The sequence below is a fragment of the Lipotes vexillifer genome, unplaced genomic scaffold, assembly GCF_000442215.2.
Source record: "Lipotes vexillifer unplaced genomic scaffold, Lipotes_vexillifer_v1.1 scaffold481, whole genome shotgun sequence".
Classification (NCBI taxonomy): domain Eukaryota; kingdom Metazoa; phylum Chordata; class Mammalia; order Artiodactyla; family Lipotidae; genus Lipotes; species Lipotes vexillifer.
In genome coordinates this window covers 2,861,843-2,879,865 of record NW_006789873.1, presented here as the reverse complement: position 1 = coordinate 2,879,865, position 18,023 = coordinate 2,861,843, and the positions used below count along the sequence as shown (strand labels likewise).

Sequence of the window (18,023 nt, the reverse complement as noted above, 5' to 3'; positions counted from 1 at the left end):
CCACCCTCCCTATCCCACCGCTCCAGGCGGTCACAAAGCACCGAGCTGATCTCCCTGTACTATGTGGCTGCTTCCCACTAGCTATCTACCTTACGTTTGGCAGTGTATATATGTCCATGCTTCTCTCTCGCATTGTCACTATGGGGCATTTTAGATACAGCCATATATGGAATTAGAGTTAGGGAATTCCCCAAGAACTTGTTTTTGTATCATCTTAGAATTTTAGTTTTTCTTACTTTTCCCTCAAATTGTGCTCCCATACTCTTATATTTCACCCTTATTGAAGTTTATTTGCCATTTTCTACCTGTTCACACAAGATGTGTAAATTTATATTATATAATTTATATTTATTTGCTTGACATTTTCCTACCTAGAAAAATACCATCACATTGGCAATTCCTTGAGTGTTTTCTCCACCTTCACTGTGCATCAGAATAGAGCTTTTAGCAACTGCAAAGGCCTGGGCCCCATTCTCAGACAGTGGAGGCGGGGAGGGGAAGACTTTGCTAATTTTTTTTAAAAGCAATTTGGGTGACTCTCGTGTGGAGCCAGGGTTGGAAGCCCCTGACCTAGGTAATTTATACACGTACTCCTTATATTGGGCCCAATCTCTGAGGCTCTCACCGTTGACACTTTTGCATCCAAATTCAGATCCATAAACTCCAAATCTTTTCTAAATTCCCCCAATTTATGGCGAAACATTTTTCCAAATCCTTGCCAGCTCAGTTTTTCTAGTACTTGCTGTAATGTCTGTCTGAGGCATTTTTGAAAGCTATTAATCATTAGCTCTTACTCACCCACCAGCTCGTGCTGCTACTTCTACTGACAACTCTGTGCGCACAGATAGGCTGGCATGTCTACGGTAAACACTGTTAATTCTTTGTTGAATTATTGTTGAACATCATAGGTACTCAGTATGTCTTTGCTGACCCAGAGTCTGTCATGATTTTGCCTTGTAGAAGAGATAGTGTCCTTTATCATCGAAGATAAAATTGGCTGTTCTTTGCCACCCCTGGATTAGCTGTTCGTATTCTTTCTTTTTTTTAATTAATTAATTTATTTATGGTTGTGTTGGGTCTTTGTTGCTGCATGCGGGCCTTCTCCAGCTGTGGCGAGCTGGGTCGTTGTGGTGCGTGGGCTTCTCACCGCAGTGGCCTCCCCTGTCTCAGCATGGGCTCCAGGTGTGCAGGCTTCAGTAGCTGTGGCACGCAGGCTCAGTAGTTGTGGTTCCCGGGCTCTAGAGTGCAGGCTCAGTAGCTGTGGCACACGGGCCCACTTGCTCCGGGGTATGTGGGATCCTCCCGGACCAGGGCTCGAACCCGCGTCCCCTACATTGGCAGGTGGACTCCTAACCACTGTGCCACCAAGGAAGTCCCACTGTTTGTATTCTTAATATCGAATCCCTTTCCTTTATCTCCCTGTATTTTAGTTGCTGCTGCTAATGCCATTGCTGAAGAAAGACGGAGTCAGGGTAGCTTTAGCGCTCTTCCATCACAGCCCTCAAATATAAAATCAGCATTTAAACCAGGTATAATTTCTAGAATGCTTTGATAGACGTCAAAGTGTTATATCCTTAAAGTTTGATATCCTATGTCTAACTGTATTCTTTCTTTTTTTTCAGTAATAGATGGATCTGTGCTTAAAAACGATGTAAAGCAAAGATTAGCAAAGGAGCGCAGAGAGGAGAAAAAAAGACAAGATGACGGTATATTTTAGACTTTTTAAAAAAAAATTAAAATGAGTGAATTTTACGTTAAGGTTATATTTCCAAAGTGGTTTTATTTACTTTTTAATCTGTTCATATGATAGATTACACGTTTTACAGTATGTGTTATACTGGATTAAGAGCTTATACTAAATGAGATAAAGAAGGTCCATGAACAATATTTGACCAAATTGTTTTATTTTTGAGCTAGTAGTTTCTTTTAGCTTTAATTTTCTGAAAATTAAGGTATGAAAATTTCTTCAACATTTGTAGAAACAAGCAAAATGGGATTTCAGAAAAATGACTTAGAAACAAAAATGAGGAAATTCCCTGGCAGTCCAGTGGTTAGCAGTCTGCTTTTACTGCTGGGGGTGGGTTCCAAAACAAAAACCAAAACCAAAAAAATAAAAAATGGAGTTGCTAATAATCCTAACATAGATATGGTATCTTTCACTGATTGTTATGCCTTTCAAGTGTAACTCTGTATCAATTAGGATCTAAAAGAATAATCTTTCTACACCTTGAGAGAATACTTTTTCATCTATGTATTTTTCTCATCTGGCCCTGTAAATCCACTGCAAAACTAGTGCTCAAGTTCATTCAAATAAAATAGCAATTGTCTTTGTTTTGGTGAGGAGCTGTTTCTTCCTGTAGCTCTTTAGAAGAGTATTTTACAACTTCATAGATGGCTCTCCAGGCTTTAGTGAGGGGAAATTTGAACGCAGGAAAACATCATGCTGGTCAATAATGTGGTATGTGCCTAAAGCCCACGAAGGTCAAACTGGCATGCTTAATATGGTCTGTCTAGATGAGGCCTTTGAAAAGAAGTTTTCTAGTAGAAGGGAAAAAAAACATATATTCTGGCCATGTGTTTTTTTTTTACATCTTGTTTTAATGTATAGCATATTAATCTGATGGGGTTTGACTTCAGCTCAAGTCAGCAGAAACATCACATGAAAGAAAATATTTCTTCTGAATTTGGAATTTTAGATTCGGACAGGAGAGTCATCTAAGCCAATTCAGTTCTCAGGAGTTAAATGAACACCCAGTGGAAATGATTCTTTTGTGGCCATCTCTGTTCACTTATATATAATAAGTCTTTAGTCATTAGCACAGGTTATTGTTATTTTTAAGAAAGAGAATAAAATATAAACTTTTTCCTTCTCTGTCTGTAATGTGGAAAACTTAAATATTTTCTTGGCATTTGGAATATTTCAGCTAATAAAGAGACACAACTACTTGAAAAAGAAAGAAAGTCTAAGATGCTATATGAAAAACAGATGGAAGAAAAGCAGCGAAAGCTGAGGGAACAGAAAGAAAAGGATGAACAACGGAGAATATCTGCAGAAAAAAAGAGAAACGAAAAGTTACAGGAAGAAAGGGTACATGTTTTTCTAGCCTGTTAATCAGATGATGCACTGTGTTGCCTGGTTCTGCAGTACTTTTTTTTAGCCCTTCTCTGCTTTTACTGGAACCAATCTCAATTCTTCTTTCATCTTTCCTTCGACATTAGCACCTCTTGCCCCATCCTGTTCCGAGCTTTGCACGTCCAGGGAGAGAACCCTGTCCACTTGCAGGGTGCCTGCGGCCTGGGCTTTGCTCTGAGCATCTTTCTCTCCTACAAAAGGTGTTGTCCCATTGCCTAGTATTCACTTACCCACCGTCCCAGGGCCCCTGAGAGGCCCCCGTCTGACCCTGACCTGCTCTGCTTCTCACCTCACTACTCCGCTCATCGAGTGAGTGGCAGAGGCCCAGCCAAGCCAGAGCCTCGCACTGTCCCACGGTTCCCTGGCTCTCTCTCCTTTGCGCTCTCTCCCCCCTCCCCTTCTTGTTCCTTTTTTTTCTCTCTGTTGTTTTGTAGCCCTGCTCTCTCTTTTCCTGCCTAGACTCTGTTTTGGTGTCTTTGGCACTCTGTTGGTATGAGTCACTGCCTCTGTTGTGCCCTCTCTTTCCCCCTCTGTCGCTCTTCATTCAGTTTGTCTTTGACTGTTGTGTGGGCATCTGGCTGCCTGTCTCAATCTGTATGATTCTCTGTGGCACCAAGTTGTTCCCCTGTAGGTTGTTCCACAGCTCTCCTCTGAGTGTCCTTGGCTCCTTCTGAATTAACATGTTCTGTCCTGTTCCTTGCTGTCATTCCCTCTTTTCTTTGTTCCAGTGACTCTCAAGTGCCCCTGAGTGAGCCTTGGTCTGTCTTTGGCTCTCTGTCTGACTGACTGACCTTTTTCTGCCCGAGGCACCTCCCTTTTCTTTCTGCTTTCTTTGTCTTAGCTTCTCCCTCTTTTCTTTCCCCATCTTTATAGAGTTTCTGCCTCTCTCAGTATGTGGGGTTTTTATCTCTCTCTCTTTTTTTCTGTTGCTCCAATTTTAAAATGTTTTTCCCTCTCCTTTTCTGTTTGGTTTCATTTCTCCCTAAGAGCCCCCTTCTCTGTGGTGCTCGCTTTTCCTCCTAATTTTTGCACACAGTTGGCTCTTGCAAATGCCTCACCCCCCAACCCTTAACCCCATTGGCGAATCTTCCTTATTCTAGGACTATTCCTGTGCTGTTTCTTCCCTGTCCATGGTCCACTAGCACCTTCTTTGTCTCTTTTTACCTTCTAGCACATTCCAGTATTTAATGAATTCTCATTCAGAACTTGTATCACTCTCTGTCTTCCTCTGTGAAACATCTCCTTAATTTACTTGTCTGTGGTAAAGAGAGTGAAGGCCAGAGAGACGGAACTAGGTAAAGAGAACCAAAGAAAGTAAAATAGAAAACTGTGCGCAGAGTCGGGGGGGTCCCTGGAGGAGAGAGAGTCCTGGGGACTGGGAGAGAAAAAGACCATCTTAGAGAAAGAGGAACCTGAGAGAGAGAACACCAAGAAAGAAGAAGCAACAAAATGATACTGTAGACAGAGCGGGAGCCAGAGACAGGGCAGGAGAAGAGGCCAGAAGACAAGGAGAAAGGGCAAAAGGAGAACCGACCCCTGAGAGCCAGCATGGGGGAGTCCCAGACAGAGCAGGGACAGGTCGACACTGTGAGGAGGCTGCACGGAGGAAAAGAGGAGTGCTGAGGAGGGGTGAGTGTGGGCGAGGCTGCATGGGAAGCAGGCCAGGAACTTGCAGGGGAGCCACAGGTGCCCTCCCGGAAGGAACCTGAAAGAGCACAGAGGGTCAGCGCATCTGGAAACAGCAGGTTAGAATGCTTAGGAATCAGAGATGTTTGAGTAATACAAGAATATTCTCTGTTTTTAGTCTTTATTATACTTTTTGGGTGTCTAAGTAATTTAGAAAAACTTACTTTCTGTTAGAAAATATAATTTTAAAATATTGCCATTAGATAAGTTTTATTTTAAGAATTGCAGTTGCTTTTCTCAGAGGATATGGGTGAGTCTCTGTTTTCCTAGTATGTTTACCCTATTTGCCCTCAGAGAAATGGTGGGAACATCGCAAGGATGATGTTGCTATGAAACGATTGTTGTCAGGGAAGAATAGAAAACCTTCTGGCCCTGAGTTGATTTGCTTACCTGAGTGTAGTCCATGGTATGTTACAGCACAGGGTGAGGAATAGCTGAGAAAAGAAAACTGCTTCTCATTTCCAGCAATGGCCTTGTTTCGCCACAGTGTAGCATTTACATTTGTAGAGCTGTTATCCTGCCCAGTTCAAATTGAAGCTGAGGTCAAGACAAACACATCTCTTTTTAAAAATTTGATTAGTTAACGCCAGAATTTAAGATGTTACAAATGTGGGTATAACAGATGATCTGGCATAGATTTCACATATGTGTATTAGTTGATTTGTTTTTCCTGCCTCATTCTACAAAGAATTTAAGGTATATTTTAAAAAAGACATACCCACAACCAGATGAGAAAATAAGTGGTTGAGGGAATCAAGCAGAGGGGGAAATTAAAGTAAGAAAATAATAAAACATAAGGTATGATTAGCACACACCAAAGTGTACCACTCAGTCTTTGTATTGTTGCTAGAATAGGCTACACATTTGGTTCTAAATTTCCTAATGGTATAATAAGCAAAGAGGGAAGCACAGTCACCTCCTCGATTCATGTCCATAAGATTAAAACCTAGTTATTCGGGAGAACGTGGATTGATACCCGAGATGATGTATTGAACTTTAACTTTTTACCTGAGATGTTTCCAGTTCTATATTTTATTTAAAAAAATTGGCCTGATTGAAAAAATTTGGTAGTGGGTGTATTTTATAACCGACAGATCAAAATTATACTAATCAATGTAATGCATATGTAAAAATTTGTTGGCATTTATTTTAAATAGGAGAGATTCAAAGCTGCCCTTCATCGTACACTGGAACGGAGCAGCCGTGTTGATCATCAAAAAAGATGGTCATGGGAAGGCTCTACAACAGTAAACTATCAGAATAAAACTGGTAATTAATACAACTGCTAAACTTTAAGTTCATTAATTTTCACATGTAAATATTGGCTACTAGTATAAGGTTGCATTTACTACAAAAGGTTTTGAGCTTTGTATCCTAGGTGAAAACACTGCCATGTACTTACTCTTTGGCATGCGTTTAAATTTGTGTCATGTGAGATCGCCAAAGAACCAGGTGAAATTTTATAGTAATTGTATTTTATCCACTATATCCAAAATCTTACCATTTAAACTTGTAATCAGTGTAAAAATGAATAACAATTGGTAAGCTTTACACAGCTTTATCCAGTGCATATTTTAAAAATAGTCTTGTTTAATATTGATGTACTGTAAATTTTTCCTATGTGTGGACATAATTCTATACAGTTGCATAAAATGTAAGTAAAATTTATATAGTTTATGCTCCATCGAAGTACATCATGAACTCATTTTGTTTCAGCTAGTGATGCTTTTTTAAATATGAGTACAGTAAATGTTATATCTTTTCTCAGCCAACAGACATTCTGTATCTACTGAAAAGCTTGAACAGGGGACTTCTGGATTACATAAACAAGTGTCATCTGCAAGTCCTCAAAATTCTGTTGCCAAGAGTAAGTAGTTATTTCATGTATTCAACTGAGTTTCAAACCAATGAAATCAATTCTTTATATGTATTTCCACTTATTTAGATTGTAGGACATTTCAGAAGAACACCACCTTGTTTTAAAGTAGAGATGGTCATTACTATTCTGTATTTTCATCAGTATAAATACTTGTTTCTTGATTTGTGTACTAATCATATCAGATGGGTTTGTTGGGCTTAGGTAGCCCAACAAATATGAAACATATTTTGACCAAAAGACATTGCCATTAGGTGGCACAATAATTTATTTTAGAATTAATTCATATTCTGTCTAACATATAAATGAAATCACTTTTTCTAGGGAATAGACTAGTCATTCAATTTTCATTAAGTTTCATGAATATTACCTCATTTAAGGAAAATGATAGCATATATATAGCAGTGGACAGGTTGATCTGCTTCACATATATATAAAGTTGACAGGCAAGTATAATTACCTTCCTAGTTGTATAGTTAAGACCCCAAGAAATTCGGTGATTTCCACTTCACCATACTTATTTATGGTTTATATTTTAGTCATTTGATAGATGGATCATGGTATTTAAATTGTACATTCCACTAGCAAGTCTGTGTTTTCCTCCAAAGCAAATAAAGTGGTAACAGTGTTTAATGAGAGAAGTATTGCTAAGCTCCACTTTACAACTCTTCCTACAGGTAATGCAGTGTTCTTTAAAATAAAACAAAGTTATCTACTATGGATACTTGAAATACCTTTTGCTCCTAGTGTTTGCACTTTTAATTAGCATTCCTTTTTTTCTTTTTTTTTTCTTTTGGCTGCCCAGCTTGTGGGATTTTACTTAGTTCCTCGACCAGGGATTGAACCCGTACCCTACGCAGTGAAAGCATGGAGTCCTAACCACTGGACAGCCAGGGAATTCCCTAGAGTTCCTTATCTTTAAAAAAAATCTTTACCAGAGTGTGTGTCAATGACCATGGCTTGTAGTACATGGTGCTTCTCATTGATAATTGAAATGGATTAGACAACCATACCCATATGGAGAAAAAAACAGAAGTGATCTGGGCAGGAAAAAGACATGGCAGACATACTCCACGTCATTCCCTCAAACTTAGCCGTAAGAAAAGAAGAAATACCACCGTTGTTGTACCTTGTGAATTGAGACAAAGGCATAATTATAGTTTGAATTAAAAATGTTTCTTTTGTATTATTAGTTGCCTTGGCAGTTTTTTGAGCAATGCTGATTGCTCTAAAATTCCACTACAGCAAAAGATTCTGGACCTCATTTAAAGTATAATTAGTTAGTTATAGCAATGGTTAACTTAGTAGGAAAGAATCCCATTTTTGTCTAAATATTATAGTTTTAATATGTTGAAAAGGATTTTTGTTTTGTTCATCCTTATGTTATTTGTACTTTTAGAACTCTTACAGTTTCCAACGATGAACTTGAGAGGTCTTTCATTGTTTGTCAGTCTTGGTGCATCTAATTTTCTCTTGTAATGCTCCAACAAAAGTTGATCCACTTTCCGCCCTTACCCTCAATATGCTTTCCCAGAGCACTTTTATGTATAGTCCAGGTTCATTCATAGATTAATGTGGGAGGATTTTCTTTTAACACCTTGCTTGTCATGTAATTAATTTATTATTCACAAACTCAATCCTTTAGAAAAATTAGGTAACATTCATTGCAATGTTATGTTTATATACTTTCATTTTAATTTATTTTAATTGTTTCATAAGCATTGACCATGTTTTACTATCTAATTGCTTGGAGGAATTAGCAGAGATTTCTTGCACAGACATTTATTACATTTTTAATATAATGAGCAAACACTAGTGTGTTTTCATTAATATGTGTGCCTGCTGTATCAATGAGACATGTAAAGAGAAGGGACAGGTGATGACTTTCAAGTTAATAATTAGTTGAATTGCACTGAAGGAACAATTCCAAGTAACTTTAATATAAGAAGGTATGTGTGGAAGATACTTTATGAAAGAGTTTGCTTAAAGTTACAGTATATTGCACACTCTGAAATGATGAATGCCGTTAAATTAATGATTCCCATAATTTTATTGAAAATAAAATCAATATTGTCAGTGGCTTACCTTTGTAAAATCCCTTCAAATTGAAATAAAACCTGTTCAATCCAGAGAGATGAACATTTCAAACTCAAATGAAGTTCATAATCTAACCTGTGATATTTTAAATAGCGTTGCTTTAAATCTTGACTGATTCAAATAGTCTGTTTTTCTTCTGCTCACTGCTGACTTATAATAACTGTTCACACTGTTTTGTCATTTCTTGCAGTGTGATAATGAGGGATAGGTGATTTCATCACATGGTCGAATTGATTACACTTCTGTGGTTCATGCTGTGCAATTACATTATCAATTCAAGAATTTTCATGAGACGCTATATTGTCATATGTACTTTAATTTAGAGGTTCCCAAAAGAGAAGTTCTTCTTTAAAGACTTTCATCAGTATCCTGAGCCATAATATTTCAAGTGAAATGGAAAGGACACAAAAGTGTCTTTTCCCATATGACTGGTTTGGGTTGCTAAAATTGTGACATCTATACCAAATGTTAATGATCATTTTTATTTAAAAAATGCTAGCTAAGGGACTTTCCTGGCAGTCCAGTGGTTAGGACTCGGTTCTTTCCTTGCCGTGGCCTGGGTTCAATCCCTGGTCAGGGAACTAAGATCCCACAAGCCGCGCGGCACAGCCAAAAAAACAAAAAAAACAAAGAAAAACAAGTTAAAACTAAACTATAAATTACTTTAGTAATAGATGTTATGGACTGTGTCCAAAATTAAATGTTGTACATTCCTAATTTGGGAACTTTGATGTTGTCAGTATCAGATTTTCCTGCTTAATTTTTACTGTTTCCTAAATAATTTTATTTCACTTCATATAACTTAACTTAAAGAGTAAACTAGTTTTAAGTTTGGGCATGTAAAATTTCTGCATAATACTTGAAATTTAAATAAGATAAAAAATGTCTGGGAACGGGTGGCTCACCCCTGAAATAATATATATAAACAGCTTATAAAAGGTAAAATTCTTTGCCTTTGATCTCCAGAAACAACAGAAAAGAGGAGAAGCTCATCTCTGAATAGAAGGTGTAGCAAACTGCATTCATCTACAGAACAAGTGGAAGAAAAAACACCTGGTTAGTTATTTCTTTTCTTTTCTTTTCTTTTTTTTTTTTTGCGGTACGCAGGCCTCTCACTGCTGTGGCCTCCCCCCTTGCGGAGCACAGGCTCCGGACGCGCAGGCTCAGCGGCCATGGCTCACGGGCCCAGCCGCTCCGCGGCATGTGGGATCCTCCCGGACCGGGGCACGAACCCGTGTCCCCTGCATCGGCAGGCGGACTCTCAACCACTGCGCCACGAGGGAAGCCCCTGGTTAGTTATTTCTATGTACCGATCTTAAATGGTGGTTTAAAAGCATTATATTTATGTCAACATTCAGCTGCTTGAAAAGCCATTCCAAAACATTGGAAGCCAAAATATCCCTTCTTTAACTAAAAAATGTACTTTGGTGCCATGCTTATTTGGCTAAAGCCAGAAGAGTCTCGTTAAATGAAATATATAATTCTGCAATGAAGCTGAGGAGGTCACAGAATGTTGATATAGACAGAGTTGTCCTGAAGCACTTGATTCCCTTCAAACGTTTCATCAGTTCACACATTGAAGTTCTAAATTACCGGCAACAGTTTGAACTTCAAAGCTTTGCTTTGTTGCTTCACAGCATAATCTACATCTATCCTTAGGGCGCGTTTTCACTGCTGATGATTACACACAAGATTTCCAAATTATTACTGAAGTACTTCTTTATGTAAAGTTGTTTCTAACACCACCCCTAAGTTTTCCCTGTTAAACATGATTTTCCTTTCTTTTCCGTAACAAACTGTTCACTTACAGAAGACTCTCCATTTAATTGATTCAGGTCACATCCTGTTATAACAAATGTCATTGTCACAGGGATCTTTTTTCTTTTTTTTATAAATTTATTTATTTTTATTTTTGGCTGTGTTGGGTCTTTTTTTCCGGATGCGCAGGCTCAACGGCCATGGCTTACGGGCCCAGCCGCTCCGCGGCATGTGGGATCTTCCCAGACTGGGGCACGAACCCATGTCCCCTGCATCAGCAGGCGGACTCTCAACCACTGCGCCACCAGGGAAGCCCTGTGTTGGGTCTTTATTGCTGTGCACGGGCTTTCTCTAGTTGCGGCGAGCAGGGCTACCCTTCGTCGCAGTGTGTGGGCTTCTCATTGCAGCGGCTTCTCTTGTTGCGGAGCACGGGCTCTAGGCACGCAGGCTTCAGTAGTTGTGGCTCATGGGCTTAGTTGCTCTGCGGCATGGGGGATCTTCCCAGACCAGGGCTCGAACCCGTGTCCCCTGCATTGGCAGGTGGATTCTTAACCACTGCGCCACCAGGGAAGCCCCTACAGGGATCCTTTTGAACATAAAAATTTATTGGAGCAAGCTATTTACAAGATTTACTTTTAACAGAATAATTCACTCAGTCTCTTGGAGCTGTTGGCAATCGACTTGACCAATATGACTGTCAGTGACATACATCTGGAGGAATCCATGTCAGAGTTGTTTTGTCATGTACAACTATTTTCTCCACGTGTGAGTTCCTCTGTAGAGACTCCATACATTGGGTATGGTTCTGCTAGATACATTACCTGGATTCCTGCTTTGGGGTTATTGTGGTATGCTGGGGCCTCTGCCCCTCTATTCAGGTATTCTTTTCCCTAACAGTGTAGTCCCATCAGGTGGCAGTTTTCAGTCCTGTTATATATGTGTGGCTCTCATTGCCTCGGCTTTTAGGCTGGGAAAGTTACCATTTGCAGCAGTTCACATTGCTCCTTCTTGCTTTGCATTTATTTGTGAGACCTCGAATCAAATCCTTTCTGTTTGTTCTCATCATTTAGTTTGTCAGTTATACACTAGTCTTTGGGAGAATAATTTAATCCGTCGCCTGTTCATCCCAACAAAAGCGTCAGTAGCCAGGAACAAAAGTACTGTTTCATTATTAATTTCTGGAAGCAGTACTCCAGGTAACAGGCATAGAGTAGAGTGCCTGAAAGTGTTAGTATTTGTGCTTAAAAGTAGGTTGTATCACTTAGTTTTTTACAGTAAGGCATAAAAATAATTTGAATCAATACTTTGCAAATGAGTGATTCTACCCAACATTTTATGTTGCATATTTATGATTTCTAGCAGGGTAGAATAGTTATCAGTGTAATTTATAGGATGAGATAGGGACCTTTGGTTGTTAAATTGTAAAACAGTGGGTTTCTTAACCTGTATTTAAGTGTATCACAGTACTGTGAAAAGTACTGGATTTTAAAAATATAGAAAAACTTAAATAATATCAAGGGAGGAAGTGTCCTACTCCACCCTTCTTTTTTTCTTAAAATGTGGAAGAATAACATTGAGTGGCTCTTTAGCTTTTAATTAAGAACATAAAGATTGTTAGTAAAATAAAACAGATCTTCAGGGTTATGTGGATTTTCTCATTTATAGGTTACATATCATGTTAGACATGCCTTTAGATAGTAAGTCCTTAGTAATGGAGAGCTCTAGTACATTGTTCCCATCCTTTTTGCCTTTTTTTCTCCACTTTTTCCTTTCCAGAATATATCCCACCCCCTTTGCTTATTTTTATGTCAATATCCATATGATTAGTAACCAAAGTGCTGTCATAGACTTTGTGGTAGTGCAGCTTTACTTCTCTTGGTTCAGATCCTCAACTTTGTTTATGCCTAGTTGTATGCGTGTCAGATTATTTTCTACCAGTTTCCCCTGAGTCTATTGTAAGGTATTCTAATTACTTTCATTTTATTTTAATATATTACTCCTATTAAAAACCTCAATATTTTGCCTTAAATTTCTGTAGCTATTAGAAATCTAGTTATTATACTTACTATATTTTCTGTAGCACAGTGTTAAATAAGTGACTGTTTAGGCACATACAAGTATGTAAGTAAAATGCTTTCTCTACCAAAAGTGAGGGACTAAAAAATAACCGAGTCTTATATTTACCAAGTCTTTAGAAAGCCACCACCAAACACCTTCCTTAAAATGTTTACTTTAGGGAATGCCCTGGTGGTCCAGTGGTTAGGACTCCATGCTCTCACTGCCGAGGGTCCAGGTTCTGTTCCTGGTCGGGGAACTAAGATCCCACAAGCCACGTGGTACGGCCAAAAAAAAAAAAAGTCACTTTATTATAAAGCAATAAATATTTAGTGTAGAAAATTTTTAAATATAATTTTCTATTATTCCAATACCCACTGATAACTGAATATTTTTCTTTGCGTTTACGTATTTTTTAATAGAATGGGATCATAACCTGCTTTTGTTTAAACTCAACATATACCATTTTCTATGTCCAAAAATTGTATATTATTACTCTTAATGACTGCCTTAGTATAGTCCAAGTTTTGTGTTGAATATTTGGATTATATTTAAATATAATTATTAAATTATATTATTAAACAATGCTGTAGTAAGTAATCTCATACATACATTTTCATTTATTTATCTGATTTTTTCTTCAGAATAACCTAAAAGTGAAATTGCAAGAACAAAGAGTGTGGACTTTTTATTTAAAAAAAATATTTATTGATTGATTGATTTGGCTGCGTTGGGTCTTAGTTGCGGCATGCGGGATCTTTGTTGTGGTACACAGGCTTCTCTCTGGTGTGCACGCATGGGCTTAGTAGTTGCGGCACGCAGGCTCTCTAGTTGTGGCGCATGGGCTCTAGAGCGTGCAGGCTTAAGTGCCCCACAGCATGTGGGATCTTAGTTCCCCAACCAGGGCTCGAACCCTTGTCTCCTGCATTGGAAGGCAGATTCTTAGCCACTGGACCACCAGGGATGTCCCGAGTGTGTACTTTTTAGAATGGCTTTTGATACACTATTGCCAAAATGCTTCCCAGGGAGCATATACCAATCCATACTTCCACCAGCAGTGCATGAGGTTGCCTGGTTCCCAACATTGGTATTATCACTTTCCTCTATCTTAGCTGGTACTGGATATTAGGACTTTTGTCCATTTGTTAGGCTAAAAATATTTAGATTGTTAAAGTTGGAAGAGACCTTGGAGATCCAGCCCATTCTGATTAATGTCTTATTACAATTTTTAGTATGGGTGAGAAAATGCTTTTTTATACTCTATTTTAAAACGACCATATATAGAATGCCTTATGTAATCACCTGTAATGGTAAGATCCCTGGCCTTGGTGACACTGTTTAGATTACTTGTAAAAAGCATTGAAGGTCTTGTAATTTCCTGTGAAAATCATTCTGAACTATAGTGTGATTAAAATAGAAATGGCTTACGGCAAACATCAGCTTTGGAGAAGCATCTTATTTTCGTCTGGAGTGGACTGTTGTTTTCACAATGCCTCTCTTGGTGGTGGTGCTGCATCTGAAGTACCAACTTTGCGATGATTCTGTTCTGTGTCTGTGATCCATTTCAGTAAACATTTTGTGTGGTGTGTGATCCCTGTCATTTCCTAATAAACGCAGTCTCTTTGTTTTTATATTGTTACATGGTGCATTTCTGTCTTATCAAATTTCTAGCTGTGTGGAATTTCACTCTCTGTCCTCATTTACCTACAGGCATCCACAATATATTCCAATATGTAAACATGCCCCTGCTTAAGCATAGCAGTGATGAATTGAAGAGTACCATAGTGCCTCACAAGTCAACAGTGGTAATACCTCCCCAGGAGAAAGTAGACACACCCTCCAAGACAAGCGTGGAAATGGCCCCCAAGGCAAGTGTGGAAGTGCCCCTGGAGGTGAGCGTGGAAGCACCCCCCAAGGCAAGCTTGGAAGTATCCCCTGAGGTGAGCGTGGAAGCACCTCCTGAGGCAAGCTTGGAAGTATCCACCGAGGTGAGCGTGGAAGCACCCCCCGAGGCGAGTGCAGGAACACCTCCCACTAGCGTGGAAACATCACCTGAGGCAAGCGAGGATCTGTTCCTTGAGGCGAGTGTGGATCCGTCCCCACAGGTGAGCATGGACTCATCCCCAGAGGTGAGCGTGGACTCGTCCCCAGAGGTGAGCACGGAAGCGTCATCTGAGGCTAGTGTGGAAGCATCTCCTGAGGCGCACGTGGAAGCATCCCCAGAGGAGAGCACAGAAGTGCCCTCTGAGGCAAGTATGGAGGCGCCCCCCGAGGCCTCCCCTGCGGTGACCATGGGAATGTCTTCCAAGGTGAAAATGAAAGACTCTCCACAGGTTCGACAAGTGCCTTTCATTGAGAAATTTTCTATTAAAATCTGTATGTTTTGTTGTGTAGATTATGATAGGTCAGATTTCACAACATAAGCAACTTCTTAGTTATAGCATTCTGTGATAAAATAAAATAAATTCACTTTAATAATTTAAAATTATATGATATTCGTTGTCACAGAGTTTACCCCCCCAAAGCTGGAATATTAGTTAATTTTTAGTAGAAGAGACAAAATAAAGCAGTTTATATGAACTGTGTTTCTAAACTCAGAAGGAACGTTTTTGAGAACTATTGCAAACCTCAATTAGGTTTTAAAAATAAAAGTAGGTTTTGAAGTAAAAGAATTCTTTTAAATTATTTCTATGACATGCTTGAATTGTGTAATATAAATTGTTAGTCTGGAAGAATGTATCTCTGTACCAAATTCTCATGCATGAAAGGAAAATTGGGAGTTTAAGGAGCTACAATTATATGTTATTCAGAATATTTTTCTCTTGAAAAGCCAGCTGCAAAAGGTAATGCTAGTAATTTCTTATCTGATTGTATTGATCTGTTCAGAAATCAGAAACGGACAAACAGGCCTCAAACCCGATTACGAAGAAGCGCCTACCACCATCACAGATACCGTGTTATAGATGGTCATCTTCTCCTACAAGCAGGTGGTGTCCTCCATCTCCCATCAGTGCTAGGTAAGTAGCTTATTTGCCACTGTTCCTGATACGTATTTTACCGGGATAAATTTCACATCAGTGTTTCATAAATAATGTAGTGTGCATGGTAATGTAAATATGAAGGGAAAAGCCTTTAAAAATGGATTTACCTTTGTCTGTTATAAAATATCATTATGTCATAAAGTCAAGATATTACAGTTTATGAAATGGTACACTAAAAATCATCACATATGTATTACAAAACCATACCAGACTTCCCCCATTAACTATTACTTTTCCCCAGCAGGCAAATCCAAAAGAATCGCCCCCCGTCACCTTCACCTGCCACGTCAAAACAGTCGACACAGTTTTCTTTTTCCTGTAGAATAATTCCTATGCAGCGTACCGTATTTGCACAAAATGCATTAGGTACTATTGGAATGAAAAGTGAAGCCATCTCTAACACCATTAACAGCTCTGAGACTGCAAGCCAAAAGGATATGATCTGTGAAGGTGAGTTCCTTCACTAAGAAGTTCATTTCAGCAACACAGAAAGTAGTTTGGGAACTGTCAACGTCATTTTATTCCCCAGTTCAGAGAACTTTAGGAAGCGAACTTTCTTTTAAATAAAGAGAATTTCACCAGTCACGCTGGCACACTGCTTTTTTTTTCTTGCTGGAACTTCTTACCCCCATTTTTGGAACTGATATTGGAAGTATGGATGGGTTGGATGAGCGCCATGGTGTAGGTGGTGCCTGCATTTCCTTCCAGCTCCGATAGCGGATGGCCCTAAGGTATTTTCCGTCCTTGGAGAGAGCACTCCAGCCATTTGTGGCTGAGCAGGTTTCCTTCAGGAGCTGTAGGGCAGTTTCCATACATAGACCATACATGTGTCAGGTCAGTATGTGGGTTCCAAAAAGTATCATATTGGTATTTTGCCATTCTTTTTTTAATTGAAGTACAGTTGATTTACTATGTTGTGTTAGTTTCTGGTATACAGCAAAGTGAATCAGCTATATATGTATTCTTTTTCATATTCTTTTTCATTATAGGTTATTGCAAGATATTGAATGTAGTTTCCAGTGCTATACAGTAGGACCTTATTGTTTATTTTATATATAGTAATTCATATCTGCTAATCCCAAACTCCTAATTTATCCCTTCCCCTGCTCCTTTCCCCTTTGGTAACTGTAAGTTTGTTTTCTATGTCTGTGAGTCTGTTTCTGTTCTGTTTTTTTTTAAATTTTAATTGAAATACAGTTGACTTACAATGTTGTGTTACTTTCAGGTGTACAGCAAAGTGATTCAGTTAATACACACACACACACACACACACACACACACACACACACACATTCTTTTTTTACATTCTTTTTCATTATAGGTTATTACAAGATATTGAGTATAGTTCCCTGTGCTATACAGTAGGTCCTTGTTGGCTTTCTGTTTTATATATAGTAGTATGTATATTTTAATCCCAAACTCCTAATTTTTTTAAAAAAAATTATTTATTTTTTATGGCTGTGTTGGGTCTTTGTTTCTGTGCGAGGGCTTTCTCTAGTTGCGGCAAGCAGGGGCCACTCTTCATCGCGGTGCGTGGGCCTCTCACTATCGCGGCCTTGTTGCGGAACACAGGCTCCAGACGCACAGGCTCAGTAATTGTGGCTCACGGGCCTAGTTGCTCCGTGGCATGTGGGATCTTCCCAGACCAGGGCTCGAACCCATGTCCCCTGCATTGGCAGGCAGATTCTCAACCACTGTGCCACCAGGGAAGCCCCCAAACTCCTAATTTATCCCTCCCCACTCCTCCCCTTTGGTAACAATAAGATTGTTTTCTATGTCTGTGAGTCTATTTCTGTATTGTAAATAACTTCATTTGTATCATTTTCTTTGATTCCACATATAAGCGATATCATATGTTACTTGTCTTTCTCTGTCTAGCTTACTTCACTTAGTATGATAACATCTTGGTCCTAATATGTTGCTGCAAATGGCATTATTTCATTCTTTTTTATGGCTGAGTAATATTCCATTGTATATATGTACCACATCTTCTTTATCCAGTCCTTTGTCGATGGACGTTTGGTTTGCTTCTATGTCTTGGCTAATGTAAATAATGCTGCTGTGAACAGTGGGGTGCGTGTATCTTTTCGAATTAGTGGTTTTCTCCAGATATATGCCCAGGAGTGGGATTGCAGGATCATATGGTAGCTCTATTTTTAGTTGTTTTTTTGTTTGTTTGTTTGTTTTGTGGTACGCGGGCCTCTTACTGTTGTGGCCTCTCCTGTTGCAGAGCACAGGCTCCAGACGCGCAGGCTCAGTGGCCATGGCTCATGGGCCTAGCCGCTCTGCGGCATGTGGGATCTTCCCTGACCAGGGCACGAACCTGTGTCCCCTGCATCAGCAGGCAGACTCTCAACCACTGTGCCACCAGGGAAGC

The 18,023-nt window shown here is 39.2% G+C and overlaps 1 protein-coding gene across 1 annotated transcript in view; it reads left to right on the top strand.

Annotated features, from left to right (window-relative positions):
- The window catches only part of MAP7D3 (MAP7 domain containing 3), a 38,680-nt gene that overhangs the window by 5,134 nt on the left and 15,523 nt on the right, over nt 1–18,023 (top strand). Inside the window, 9 exon segments of the mRNA XM_007462915.1 lie at nt 1,431–1,529; nt 1,623–1,706; nt 2,925–3,088; nt 5,977–6,088; nt 6,588–6,686; nt 9,759–9,848; nt 14,316–14,914; nt 15,492–15,622; nt 15,891–16,096. Coding sequence (XP_007462977.1) covers nt 1,431–1,529; nt 1,623–1,706; nt 2,925–3,088; nt 5,977–6,088; nt 6,588–6,686; nt 9,759–9,848; nt 14,316–14,914; nt 15,492–15,622; nt 15,891–16,096 — 1,584 coding nt within the window.